Genomic DNA, 15,190 nt, shown 5'->3' with positions numbered 1-15,190 from the left:
TATGACCTGTCTCACCCACAAGTAAATTTTCTTGATCTCTCCATAATAGCCTACTAGAAAAGGTATGTGCATTCATAAAAATACAAATATATGGATCATTTTAACAGAGAAGGGGGGAAAACACAGACACACTTATGCAGGAAATTCCAGCAGTAAAAGTATGGTAAACTGTCTTTACAGTGTTACTGACACCTTCATCCATTCATCCATTCATCCATATGAGGTGTTTCTGGAGTGTCTATTGCTTGGTATCTGAGCTTTGAGATCCAGTGTCCTTCTGTAAGTTAGTACAGGAGCCCACACTGTTAGCTCATGTATGTAAATGTTGCAGTGTTAAAGGGGCACTGTGCATTCTGTTATAGATGAAGCTGCAATACAATGTGTAATTCAGTCTCTAACATTTGTGTCTGCCAAGTAAAACTTGGCCAATATGTTCCACCACGAGGCCCTACAAGCTGCTCTGCACACACAGACCTCAATTCCCAGGCCCCAGTCAGTGGGGTTCCCCAGAAGTCTTCTCACACAGATCAACTTCCAAGATCAGGACCTAAAACAGGGATTTTTCCATTTCCTCACCATTGTTACAAAGTTCAAAAAAAAACAACAACCAACCAGAAGCAATTTTGAACGTGAAAAATAAAATGTTGTTGAATGTAGTGCTTATGTGTAGCATCACTTTTTGGTAGCCCAAGAGAATAAAGCGTGCACTCTACAAGCAAGCTGCAGAGCACCTCAGGCTTCTCACACAGCAGTCCCACAAGGGTGTCATCCCTACACTGGGGCTGATTAAAAGTGGATGAGTCTCTGTATCCATTGAGTCCATGAGGAAGGAGTTAGACAATTCCTGACAATTCGTTTCACGTAGGCCACCAAACAATCGTCAGATAGTAACAGCTTTTGGTCCTGCTGAAGAAGAACCAGCAGCCTAGAAGAAAGCCTCTATTCAATTATTAATCTCTGGAATCACCAGTGTCCCTTGCTTCCAGATTTTCAACTACTTTTTCCCAATCCAGGATCCAGCCTTTAAATAGCTGCACTGCGATTTGTAGAGTCTACTGCCTGAAACAAAACATTGTCATCTACACAATGGGTGACATTTTCAAAGGCACCTCAGTGATTTAGGAACACAAGTCCCATCGTCTTTCATTTTCCAACAGGTATCTGCCGATTGTCTCCTTTACTATCACTCTTGTGATCTGGACATGCTTAATACCCTTCCTAGAAACAGCATTTTCAGCTCTTTCTCCTAGCTTAGTCAGCTATAATGTACCCCTGCCATGAACACCCCTCTGTTGCTTGCTTCCTTTATCTTAAACCTGTGCGCTGTTTTCAGATGTACAGGAATGTGTGTCTTCCACAGTTAGGGTGACCAGATGTCCCAATATTATTGGGACTGTCCTGATATTAGGGGCTTTGTCCTATATATGCAATTATACTCCCCACCCTGGAAAAAAAAAGTGTCCCGATTTTTCATGCTTGCTATCCATTCACTCTATCCACAGTGGTATCAGTTTGATTAGATCTCTTTATTCAGAAAGCAACAAAACGAGTGTTCTAAATTAGTGCATTTTGGTAGGCAGAATATGTGCCCATTCCCAGATCTTTACTCAGATTTTGATAACTCTCTCCCTCATTCCAGTCCCAGCTGCATTTTTGCCTCCCCATCCTCGCTACTTTTCCCTTTCCCTCAAACCTAGCTTTAAGGATAAGTTATCAATCTGGTGGAGCACCCAGCTATCAGGCCATGGTATATCCCTTTGCTCCAAACTGGATCTGATCCCTGTCACTGATGTATAATACCTATGACAGAAAAGCAGCATAGTGATTATTTCTTCATGCATATATTGCTGTATTGCCCAGCAGCCCCAATGGGGATTGAGGCCCCGTTGTGATAGATGTTGTACAAAAATACACAAATAGTCCCTGCCTCGAAGAGCTTACAGTCTGGGAAATAGTATCAGCGGGTTAGCCGTGTTAGTCTGGATCTGTAAAAAGCATGCATCTGACGAAGTGAGTATTCACCCACGAAAGCTTATGTTGTTAGTCTGTAAGGTGCCACAGGACTCTTTGTCACTTTTTAGTCTGGGAAATGTGAGGTTTCCTGTTCTCTAGCTTTCCATTAGGGGCACACAGCACTCTTGGGGGATCATATTAATGAGAATCTACTGACCAGAAAGAACATCATGGCATAGAGGCAACCACAAATGCACAAGAGGGAACAGCTCAAAGAATGAGAGAGAGGGTGCAGTGATCATGATTTCATCTGAGTTGGCAGCAAGGTCCTGGGGGAACAGGCTCAGGATTTGAATCAGTGTGGCTTGGTAGTATGATGTCTAGAGAAGTGATGAGGATCTACATTCCTTTTTGCATCTCTTCCTTGCTATGTAATTAAACATATCCATCCAGTCGTCATCGTTGTCCTCTTGCTTCTGTGCCTTATTTCACATGTCCTTGTACACCTGGAAGCCACGTGCCTCCACACTCTGTTCTCCTTCAAGCTCCACCTTAGACTGTACCTCAAGGCCTATAAATCCATGCCCTATAAATCCATGCAAATTGTTACCTAATCAGTTATCTGACAGTTCTATACAAAGTGTAACACTTTAAAAGAATCCAAACAAAATCTCTGGAACTAACAATTGCATCCCGTTCCTTTCTTTCATGTGTACATTATCTATCTAGACTATATTCTTTACAGCAGGAATCTAACACTTCAGGCTACCTATAAAGTGCTTAGAGAGACAAGGTGGGTGAGGTAATATCTTTTATTAGACCAACTTCTGTTGGTGAGAGAGACAAGTCAAGTCAGACACAGCTCTTCTTCATGTCTTTTACTCAGAATGTCATAGAGAATTACAAGGTGGGACAGATTGTTTTGCATAAGTAGTTATAGGAAGGGGGGGAAAGGCTTGGGTGTGTGTGTTGGGGGGTGGATGTTAGTGGATTATAGGTTGTTGTAATAAGCCATGAATCTGATGTCTCTTTTGAGTCCATGGTTTTTAGTGTCAGCCAAAATTATGAATTTAAGCTCTCAGGCTTGTCTTTTGAAAGTGTTGTGCAGGTTTCCTTGGCAGATGAGGACTCTTGGTCTGTGGGGAGCTTGGTTTTGATGATGAGCTTGGAGGGGCGGGGGCTCTGGCACCATGCAATAATCAATAATATTTTGATGATCTGCTGAGATTTAGATAATCACCCAAATGTTTTGATGCCAGCAATCATAAACTCATCATTAGGGATTCAGGAAAAATGTAAAAGTAGGCCTGAAAATGGGGAGTGTCATAGGGCAGCCCCTGCCTGGAATGCCCTCCTGTGGCAAGCCATGGCATGGCACACTTGTTTCAGTTTCTCCTCTCAAGTGACCCACTAATTGTCTTCAGGCTCTTTTGTTTCAGTACTGCCCTTCATGATTTATTACAACAACATAATCCATAGCAAAAGTCCCAAACGTATAGTCCATTTCTCACCCCAGCACAAGCAGTCATTATAACTCAAGACACCTCATCCCTTGATGCCCCACATACTGCACATGCCTTCAACCATGCCTGGCCTCTTGTCAGTTTTCTCCTGTCCTTGTACCAGGACAGATTTCCACTCTTCCCACTGGGAACTCCTCAGCATTTCGTGTGGGAGCATCCCTCGCTCCCCTGGCCCTCTCATGTTTTCTATGGGTCCAGCTCACTGGTCTTGGAGACATCAGAAATTAAGCTCCTCTGCTGCTCTCCTTCTTTCAGTCCTCTCCATCCCTTGGTTGCAGTTCTCCAACTTAGAGCCAGGAGGCAGCTCCCTCCTTCAGCCCTCTCCGGCCCTCTGGCCCTGGTTTTTATCTTGGAGACGCCAAACATAAAACCCCTCTTGCTACTCCCCTGCCTTCAACATGTCCCCAGGAACCACCCTTATGCTTCCCTCTAGTACCATTCCAATCCCCTGGTCTTTGCCAGTGCCCACCTGCCCTTCCTGACTGAACCAGCCTGCTGTGACTCACTGGGACTTTCTGTCACCAGCTCTCTCCCTGATCTTTTCTCCCAGCTGCTGTTGTGCCCTCTTCATTGGCTAAATGGAAGCAGCTGCTCTGGCACAGGGGAGCTGACCTACTTTATTTACTGGGGCCTGCCACCCTATGAGGGGAAGACAAATGTATTCTCCGCTAGGTAACCTGTTCAACTTAAGTTAAGGAAAGTGCGCTCTTAGGAGAGGTAGGTGCCATTATCTAACTCTTCTATGCACTGAATGGCATGAGTAACTCTCTTCTTCAAAATAATGTTAGTCCTTTTAAGAGCCTTGCTACAGATGATAGTGCTATTTTCACACCCTCTTTGACTGACAACATTGTTGAAAGAAAGCATTAGCATCACAAGAGAGAATGTCCATCTGCGCAGTTGCACACAATAAGATTACCTTGAGTTGTGAAAGCTTGATAACACTTGCGGCTGGACAGTACCATCACAGGAAAATGATATCGTAATAATCACAAAATGTGATGGAGACTGAGGGAATAATCAGGAGCCTGAAAATTAGTCAAAAAATGATGGAAATATATCCCTAGATTAGGCCTATCCCTGTGCTATTACACACACACTGTTTTATTTGTACACGCTGTCAGTGGGGTATAATTATTCTGTATGTTAAGAATAATAACAACAAATGAAGGTAATAAGATCACTTGAAGAAACTGTTAATTTTGTAGGCACTGTACAAACACATAGTGAGAGATCATAAGCCTTCAGGGCACAGATTATCTAAACAGACAAGACAAACAAGGAAGTTTTGTTACTCCTTCTTACAGCTGGGGAACTGATGCAAAGAGAGATCTGATAGCTTGTCTAAGATCACACAGGAAGTCCGGGACCTGTCTGGGACTGATCTCCTATCTTCAGAGTCCCAGTGTGGTGCCCTAACCACAAGCCCTCCTCTTTAATTTGATATAATAAAGAGCTCTATAAACATTTATGATAAGTATGCTGACATGTTCATTGTTCTCCCACAAAATATCTATTTCACATATCACTTAACCATAAAACTGTACATAATACAAACATGAGACCAAAAACCAGATAATGCAAGGTATCCTGTACTGAATGTAATAAACCACAGAGATGATTATAAACACATGGCTAATATGCAATACCCTCAATATTTGGTAAGGTTGTCAACCACTACACTTAGGCTGTGTTCTAAACCAAGGTTAAGAGTTCAAATGCTACACTGAGGAGGGGAAACTAAGAACAGAGAGACAAGAAATGGTAATGTTTGTGGAGTGTGTGTTGTGTGGAGAAATAAGCTATTTAGCTTTCCCGGAGTCAGAATATGTTGATTTTTATTGTAGCGTTAAAATGAGATACGTGGAATAAATACAATTCTTTCTTTCTCTGGCACTTTCTTATGTTTAGTGAAATGTACCAATTTCAGTTGAATGGAGGGATGTTTATATCCAAAAATGAAATAAATTTGAGAAAAAATAGGGTGTCGGTCTTGCATTCTCCAGTTAAGAGACAGTTTGTATGGACCTGAGTGTCAAGTCATTGCACCTATAAAACAAGTGAACGAAATGCAGTGATTAATTGACTGCACAGTCATATAAATGCACTCAAGTGTGAGCAAGTTTGGTTGAACTAGAAGCACCAATCAAAGTTGGCTCCAGTAGGTGCTACTAGAATACAAATAGCATCAACAGGGAGGCACAATCTATTTGTCTTGGGATTGAGTTCCCTGCTAGAAATGAGAGGCAGAGATATCTGAAGTGGTGTGCTGTCCTCCTTACCACCACCACCACCACCCAAAAGGGGCTATGGTCAAGGTTTTCAGAAGCGTCTAGTGCTATTGGGTGTCAAACTTAAGACCTCTTAAAAGGGCCTGATTATCAAAAAGTGCTGAAAATAAGGCCCCTTTAAGGTGCCTTGAAGAGGATACCCAAAAACTGAAGTATGAGCTTTGTGAAAATCTAGGTCTGTGCTAACTGGAGTTTATTAGAGAGATCGGGTGGGTGAGGCAATATTTTTTATTGGATCAACTTCTATTTGTGTGAGAGACGAGCTTTTGAGCCACACAGAGCTCTTCTTCAGGTCTGTGAAAGGTACTCCGAGCCTTATAGCTAAATGCAGGGTGGAATGGATTGTTTAGCATAAATAGTTAGCAGATATTCTAGGGGACATTCAAGTTAGAGAGGCCCGTCAACATCTCTGCAATCATAGGACAAAAAGAAGGGGGTTAGTGAGCTACAGATTGTTGTAATAAGTCATAACTCCAGTGTCTTTGTCCAGTCCATGATTTTTAGTGTGTAGCAGTTATAAATTTAAGCTTCCAGCCTTGTCTTTTGAGTGTTGGGTGGATTTCCTTTGAGAATGAGGATTGATATATCAGATATAGAGTGATTGCTTTGTGAAAAGTGTTCACTCACAGGTGATAGGGAGTTTTTGTCTTTTATCATTTCCTGTGTGAGTTCATTCAAGAGCGTAGTTATTGTCTGGTTTCACCCACATATTTGTTATTAGGGAATTTAGAGCACTGTGTGAGGTACACCACATGTTGTGATAGGAATGTGCAGGATCCATGGATCTTGAAAGGTGTGTCTTGGGGGGTGTAGCAGTGGGGATATTTCTGCAGATTTTGCATCTGTTGTTCTGGCAGGGTTTGGTGCTGCTTTAGTGGGTGTGTCCTGGTCAGTGGGGAGCTTACTTACTGATGATGAGCTTAGAAAAGTTATGGGGTTGTTTGAAGGCCAGAAGAGGGAGTTCAGCAAAGATTTCTTTCAGTATAGGGTCCTAATCGACTGTGGGTTGTGGTTGTTTGATGATACCCCACAGGGGTTCCAGTGTGGGATGGTAGGCAACAACTAGGGGTGTGTGGTTGTGGGGGGAGGTTCTATTTCTGTATTGAAGCAGGTTCTCCTGGAGTATTTGGGTGTCCTATTTCATGATGCAGTCTACTTCTCTGTTGGAGTGTCCTTGTGTGGTAAAGACAATTTTGAGTGTGTTAAGATGTATATCCTGGACTTTCTCCTCTGAGCACACTCTGTAATATCTGAATGCCTGGCTGTAGATAATAGATTTCTTGATGTGTTTGTGGTGGTTACTGGATCTGTGAAGGTCGGTGTGCCGATCCATTGGTTTCTTATATATAGTTGTCTTTGGGGTTCCATTACTGAAGCTGATTGTCATGTCCAGGAAGTTGATACTTAGTGTGGGGGTGTTCCAGAGAGTAAGAGTGCCATGAAGGAATATCAGGACTCATAAAAGCCGTTCTCAAACCACTCACCACACAAAGGGCCAGCTTCCTCCAAGACACAACCAACTCCTTCCAGAAACTCCACTGCATTAGCAACCTCCCTCCAAACACCAGCCTTGCTACCATGGATGTCACTTCCCTATACACCAATGTCCCTCACAATGACAGCATAGCGTCCTGCCTCATATATTTATAAGACAGTGGACAGTCCTCAGATATCCACCCTGAACTCATTTACCAAATTCATCCATGTCATCCTCACCCATAACAATTTTAAATTCAACAACAAACAGTTTGTCCAAGCCATGGGAACAGCTGTGGGTACTAGAACGGCTCTGCACTATGCCAGCCGCTTCATGGACCACCTTGAAGAAGAATTTCTGGACAAATGCATCGTGAAACCAATGATATACCTGAGATACATTGAGGATATTTTCATCCTCTGGACAGACAGCTTAAACTCAGATTTCCACCACAACTTCAACACCGATCCATTAAACTCTCTCTGGAACCCCTATTGGGAGAGGGTTCCTTCCTTCCTAATTCCTACATGGGTGCTTGGAGCTCCAAAAGTGGGTGTGGAGGAGGCAGGGGAATGGCTGAACCATCTTTCTACATCAATCTGCACAGCAGCACTGGCACACAGGGTGGAGCAGAGAGGTCGTTAATGTGTAAATTGTGTCCATCTTAATATAACCGTTTGAGTTCACTAATTTCATTTCATGGGAGGAAAGTTGGGGGGAGTTATGCTGAAAAATTAGAATCTACCACAGGTGGTATATTAGATCATTGAGTTAATGTTCTGATTGGGAAGAAAGCGCTACCGATAATCTCCAGTTTCATCACAAACTGCAGTACTTTTACTTAACACATGACGTCTTGAACAAATTTATCCTCACCTCACTTCAGTGTGGTGGGTGATGCCCATAAATGTTTATATCTCTACTTAGAGTTGGGAAAAATGAGGCACAAAGAAATGACATGACTTTCCCAGGGCCTTACAGAAAATCATGTGCAGAGCTGGAGTTAGTCTAGATAGATTCCTGAGTTTTCTCTAGAACTCTGTCAAGATTCCCTGGTTCCCAGCTCAGTGCTCATTAGGCCACTCTGCTTCTCAGATATTTTAATTCATTTTTTCCCCCTTTTCTTGTTTGTAACAAACTTATATTTTGATCTTTCAGCCAAGCCAAAGCCATGTATTCCTGTAAAGCTGAGCACAGTCATGAGCTCTCCTTCCCACAGGGGGCGATATTTTCAAATGGTAAGATGTATTAGATAGTCTTCCTTTACACACAATATTTAAACATAACTGCATCTGTGAGATAAGTCAAGAGATTTTCACTTCAAATTTAATTTTTATGTCTCTATCAGTCTGATGTTGATCTTTTATAATGATGTTGATCTTTTCAAATCAAACATATACCTGGGATAAGGATTACATTTAACTATAACAGATTTTAATTATATATATATATATATATATATATATATATATATATACACACACACACACATATATATAAATTTTTTTTATTTTTTATTATTATTTTTCTGCAGTGTACCCATCAGTGGAACCAGGCTGGTTAAAAGCAACTTATGAAGGCAAAACAGGACTAGTTCCAGAGAATTATGTTGTCTTCCTCTAGTAATCTTTAGTGGACAGCAGTATCTTCATGGTATCCATGGTAACAAATAATAAGCACTATGATTTTATCTGACACAGATGTGGGGATCAGCCCATTAGCAGAGAGTGGTAGATTTTCTTCAAATTCTGCAAGGGCAAATTAGGTAGCTCCCTATTAAATAGAACAGGATATAATGAAATAGTTAACAGTTTTTTGTACTGCAGATGGTACTCTGTTTAAATAACTTCCATTGTTTGTAACGCAAGCATGTTGCATACTTCTTTTATGGATAAGGAACATTTGAGCAATAAAATCAGAAAATTAGCTGCAGAACATGTCAGACCTGAGATATTGCTCAACCAGTGTGAAATTCACAGGCAATGCACTCTGCCAATTCTTACAATTATATTGTTTTACATGTAAAAAATTATATATTTGTTCATAAAGCAAGATATATTTCTATGATCTGTCTTCTGCATTAGAAAACTTGATTCTGAGACTGGTTCCAGTCATTTCATGGAAGAAGTTAATCTGCCATAAAAGCAGAGTTTTGAATCTCTTGTTATGCAATGAGAGCACAATATACAGATGCAGTAATGTATGTAATTTATATAACTGATAACCAAATTAGATTGTACACTGATTAAGCAGTAGGTGCTCTTTCAAAATGTGACTTTTTAAAATCAACATTTAATTCAGATATTGTACAGATTTATCTTATTTCCTCCTTGCTTTCATCAGTTTATCAATATAATTAATATTAATAATAAATTATATTTCTAGCATCCATCTTCCCTAAGACATTCTCGGCTTGTCTCAAAGACACAACCATACCAAACAAAGAAGTACTGAAAGTAAAATGATTTGGAAATGTGTGAAGTTAGCAACAAAGAATGAAAATAAATCTAAAACCTGAAATAAAACATAGCAGAGTCCCACAATGCCATTAAGACACCCAAATTGTTTTTCAGATTTTCCACCGCATACAAGACAAATGACCTATGAAGTGTCTAGTTTTATAAGGTATGATTTCTAAAGGCTCCTTTTAGATGTAAAAAGGATCTGACATTAGATAAACTTTTTTGTTTAAATTGAAATACAGTTTCCTCAGAATTTCATTGAATTATTAGACAACAATTCGAAAACATGATGATAAAACTGCTTGGTATAGATATTTCCAAATAACCATTAATTACTCCAGCTGGAACTAAAAGGCAGTCATTTTCTAACTGCTGACATTAAATTTTGTGTGAGTTTTCCCATCAAAGTACAATGTTTGTATTAATAAAAGACTATAATAAACAGTGAGGGCACTGGCACTTTATCACAGAATAACAATCCTTTACAAAGAGAACAAAGAACAGAAATCAGAAAAGCAAGAGAGTAAACAGTAAGCAAAGCATATGTCCAAGGCAGACACTCTGCTTGCTGAAAGAACAACCATAGAGTCCAGTCCTGAAGGCCTTATTGACAAAACTCCCCTTGAATTTGGACATCCCCAGTTAGTTAATCGACAGAGCTGCTAACTTGGTGAATCCATTCTGGGGAGTCAGTACACCATGACCTCAAAAATCTATGCTGATGTCAACAGAATCACACATGTGCTTAAGCCACTGGCTCAGTCAGGGCATAGCTCTTTATTGAACTGCTCTAGGAAAACTGCAGTAGCTGCATGGCCAGTCAGCGTGTACTATTCAAAGCAAAATCATTTCAGCGCTACATTAACACATTAGCAGCTGAGCTCATTGCTGTTAGTGCTACAGGAAGAATTGCCTCTCAAACAGACTCTCCTGCGTGTTAGCTCTTTCTCCAGTAACAGTATTAAATATTACAGGTGAGCAGGGCAAGGTAATTCCATTGTGCCAAAGATTTAGATATTTCTAAATTAGGTTTTGTTCCGCTTCTGAATGAAAACCCCACATTTTGAAGTTTTCTGCAAATTGGCATGGCGCCCCGGCTCCAGGGCACTCTGCCTGGTGGCCTGTCCTGGAGCTGCAGACCCTGGAAGCCCAGAGGTTCCCAACTCTGAAACAGCACACCTAGCGGGATGTTCTGGATCCACAGCCCTTGGAAGCCCAGGTTTCACAGCAGCTCACCAGGCAGGTTTCCTCAGCCTTTTGTTGCAATAAAACTGTCTCCATGCAACATTTTTATTTTGACAAACAACAAAATGTTTTTCTCAGCGTTTTTTCCAACAGCTCCATTAAGTATATTAACCCTTTATTTACCAAAATAGTGGATGCTGCTTTCTTAATGGGTTAAATAGGAGCTTTTCCCAGGGCTTAAAATCTTACCAAGCTATTAAACACTGCCAAATTTTCTGGCACTTTCCCTGGAAGTCTGTAGGCTATCTATAGCCAATATACACAGTCTTTCCAAAGTAGTGTATCTCTAACAGCCCCTGTACCTGCCTCCTGGACAACACAGTGGGAGTTGCTTACAGTAAGTCATTTCTTGACAGTAATTTTATTCTTGAAATTCAGGCTGGTGGCAAATGGAGCTCAGCACGGGGGGAGGGGGCTCTTGGAATCCTTTGCATGACACAGATGGAGGCTTCCCACCAGCTTCAAGCAGGCTAGTAGGGGGCAGGTTGGAACCAGACACTGGAGGCCAGGCCATGGGATCGATGACAACAGTAATTCAGTGACCCACACTAATTTGGACTGTTCATACTATTTCGCTATCAAGAGTTTCATTCTCACCCAGTTCACTATCAGCAAGTGATAGTGTCATTAAGAGTGTTTCCTTGGTAGGTTATTGTGAAGGATAATTCCAGAGCTGGCCCTGTTGGACAGTAGAGGCAAATATCCTGCTGACACATCTGTGTTCAGCACTGAAGTAAAGTAGGAAGAAGGCTCCTCAGCAGGTCAAAGCTTGTAGCTCTTAAGTCAGGCAAAATTCATGTTGACTTCAATGGGCACTTCCCCTGAGCCAGAGCTCTGAGACTTCCCTATGTAATTAACCTCTGAAATTTCAACTTATCTTATACCATGCTGTGTAACATACTGTTGGTTGCATATGCTTTGGCTGTGCTTGAAGGCTCCATCCTACGGTGGTGGGATAACCAGGGGGTTGCGCCATCTCACCATTCCAGGGAGAGGTGATATCTGTGCTTCTGGGGGTTGTTAGTGGGAAGGGAGGTAGGACCCTGCTCAGGAGACTAGGACAATCAGTGACCCTAGCATGAAGGGGAGGGATAGCTTAGTGGTTTTGAGCATTGGCCTGCTAAACCCAGCATTGTGAGCTCAATCCTTGAGGGGGCCATTTAGGGAACTGGGGTAAAAATCTGTCTGGGATTGGTCCTGCCTTGAGCAAAGGGTTGAACTAGATGACTTCCTGAGGTCCCTTCCAATCCTGGTATTCTATTACATGCTGTCTGGCCTCTGTACAGGGGCACAATGGGTGGGGGAAAAATGCTTATTTGAGCTATCTTTCCCCCATAATCTGGCCCTTTTTGTGCATCTCCTCTTGAATCCCGTGGAGATGATCGATTCCTTACAGCCCTTTGGAGAAAGTTATCAGTCATGGAACTTTGACGGGGAGAAAGGAAGATCTATTTTTCCCCTTTTAGCCTAATGTACTATGTGAGCCTTCATCTCTTCCTCAGTAGTGTATAGTAAATAGACATGGGGTACCTAGGAATCTGTGAATCAGCCTCTCTGCATCCTGCATATCATTTTAAATGTGCGGTCAGTTTCTCTGCTGTGTTGCTGGTGCACACACAGCCCCAGGCTTTGCAAAAAGGTGTTCATCAGTAGCAACAGCAGCAAAACTGTAACTGAAGAGAGATGAGCAAGCAGTGTGCCTAGAGAGACAGGAGTGGAGGAGAGTGTTGAGCCTGAGCTTGTTTGGTAGTGGTGCTCCTACTCCTTCCCGAAACAGAGGAGCAGAAACCACTCAAGGTGTTCTCGGGCTTGGGTTTTTAAATTATTTTTATTATTATTTTTTCCTTTTTGTTTCAAAGATTTTTTTTAAAGACAGTATTTGAAGACTGTTCTATTGGGAAATTGGTTAATTAAAAAAAATTGATTGACTTATGTCCCTGTATTATTGTTTAAGAACAGCCCTGGATTCACTCTGCAAGCACAAGAAGCGTGTGGTAAATCTCTATTACCCTGGCAGTAACGATGTAGCAATCTAGTCAAGGCAACCACTGTTTGCAAAGTTGTAAGACTCACCTTTGGTAGCATATTCTGACTGATGTTAATGTCCTGTGAAAAACATATGTCCGTGTATACAATTTATATAATTAACTGTGTGTTTTAATTGGTAAATCATTTGGTACTTCTTGCAGGCTAACATACTGACTCAAATTAATCAGCTGAAAGATTGTTATATTGTATGATAAATATGTACAGTATGTTAGTATTTTATATCCAAGGGTTTTTTAATAATTTGATCAGAATGAAAAATGATTTTTCAGTATCATTTCTACAAGTTCAGTGTTAAAAGATTCTTGCCACATTTTGGAGTTTTGAATACTATGTGAGATGGCTTTTAAATTAAACTATAGTTTTGTGTCCTGAGAAATTTTTCCATTCTTCCTAGTGCTGTTTTAATGTAACTAACCTACAAGTACATTGTTGAACTATTTCTGGAGAAGATGATGCACAGAATTGCTCATCAGAGCTCATTCCTGACAGTAATAAGTAACGTACCAATCTCTTTACATTTCCCCTTGATACTCTCTATTCATTGTCTGTAATTGGAATTGAGTTCCCCACCCCTCCTTTAGGAAAGGAACCTTAGCAAGGGTGAAGGTAAAATTTAAGCTGTGCAGAACAGAGTAATTACAACAGCAAAAAAGCATTATAACACAGCAGTAATTTGTATACTTGTGCACTGAGCCCTGTTTTATATTCTACTTACTAATATTGCATCAGAATAGTGAGATCAAAAAAAGTACATTAGTCTGAACGTTTCCTGTGTTAGACCACCAAATCATGCACTTCTTGGGTAAGTGACAAGAAGATGACTGTCCTAATCAAAGGCCATATCATATAATCATAAGGCAACTCCTCAGCTGGTATATATTGTCATAGTTCAATGACATCAAAGATGGAGCTTTGACAATTTACATCAGCTGAGGATCTGCCCCTCAGTATTTAAAAGGAACTGCCCATTGAAATCAGTAGGTGTTCTGCCAAAAAGTGGAAGATGTGATATGGCCCAATATTATCGTTAGAGTTTCTAAAATTTGTTTTCTCTAGTAAAGGATCCCCCATAAACCACCCCACCTACCAGGGATTAAACACAGTGCATTGTCATTTTCCTCCAGATCACACAGCCCTGGTGACTACTGCTGTAATACCCCTTCAGGCATTGCCCACACAAAACTGAGAGTGTTGACCAAGCTATTAACCAGGATAATCAAAATAGGTTGGGTCCTCCTTATCCAGGCAGCTGTTGCTGTGATTTTGCCTTCCAGCCCTTGAAGGTAATAACATAGTATTTGTTCTCCTGTATGTGGCAGCATTTCATAGGTTATTTGACTGTCTTTGTTGTTTGAAATGGTGCTTTCCTCCTTGGATACATTATTTGAAAGTCCTTCTGTATCTGTGCTTCCTGCAAAGCTTGTGCTGGGAATCAGCGTTAATCTTCTGGCACTGGCGGTCAGGATTTCCAAATGCTCAGTGAGTTTGGATGGCAACAAATATAAGGGTGTTTAGGCAGATCATACATTTGTGATTTCAATTCTGAATGATATTTATGATTATTTTGGCGGTACTAGAGTTTATAGAAGTCTTAGATATTATACTGTATTTTAATACCAGGAATTTATATGCAATCAATAACATGAGAAAGTAAAATATATTTTAAAGGTAACTACTAGTAAATTATCATATTGAACTTCTGATTTGTTTTGTAGTGGGGTTTCAGTAATTATCTGCACTCTGTACATATATACATGTAAATAACTGGCATGTTATTCATAAACTGACTTGCTACAGTATCTGTGCTGTACTTCACACTGTATTTCATGAATTTAAAAAATATTTTTAAAAATAAAAAGCCTGACTACATGTTTTTTTTTCTTTATTATTTTTACATTTGGATTCCCATTCAGCCCATTATTTTATTCAATTTATTATTCCTATTCATCCCTATTAATTATAGGCAGATAGGTGTTTGGTGACATAGTATAGGCTGAAGTTCCTGTAGATAAGCGAGGTGCTGTAACTACTTTGGGGCTCACACTCCTCAAAATCTCCACAAGGATATTTGGTCTTGATGACATCTTTGCACTGACTAAGATCATTGGGAATTTGGAGTGTGAATTGATGGTGGTAATAGCCCCTAAATTAACACCTTTTGCCTTGTCTGCCCAACAGTGGAGAGGCATT

General features: G+C 40.7%; 1 protein-coding gene across 2 annotated transcripts in view; it reads left to right on the top strand.

Annotated features, from left to right (window-relative positions):
• ARHGAP42 (Rho GTPase activating protein 42) overlaps positions 1-15,190 on the top strand; it is a 596,304-nt gene that overhangs the window by 271,451 nt on the left and 309,663 nt on the right. The window contains exons 23-24 of one of the 2 annotated variants that reach the window (XR_007772629.1): positions 8,403-8,482; positions 8,779-12,134. Coding sequence is in view for 1 of the 2 variants with exons in the window: in XM_050940918.1 (XP_050796875.1) it covers positions 8,403-8,482; positions 8,779-8,867 (169 nt within the window). In the remaining variant the exon portion in view is untranslated. Of the gene's footprint in view, positions 1-8,402; positions 8,483-8,778; positions 14,870-15,190 lie in introns of those variants that run through there. The other variant, XM_050940918.1, reaches the window with a different exon arrangement.

The sequence above is a fragment of the Gopherus flavomarginatus genome, chromosome 1, assembly GCF_025201925.1.
Source record: "Gopherus flavomarginatus isolate rGopFla2 chromosome 1, rGopFla2.mat.asm, whole genome shotgun sequence".
In the NCBI taxonomy this organism is placed as follows: Eukaryota; Metazoa; Chordata; order Testudines; family Testudinidae; genus Gopherus; species Gopherus flavomarginatus.
Note: the sequence above shows the minus strand (reverse complement) of the source record. Positions and strands in the feature narration are given on the sequence as shown.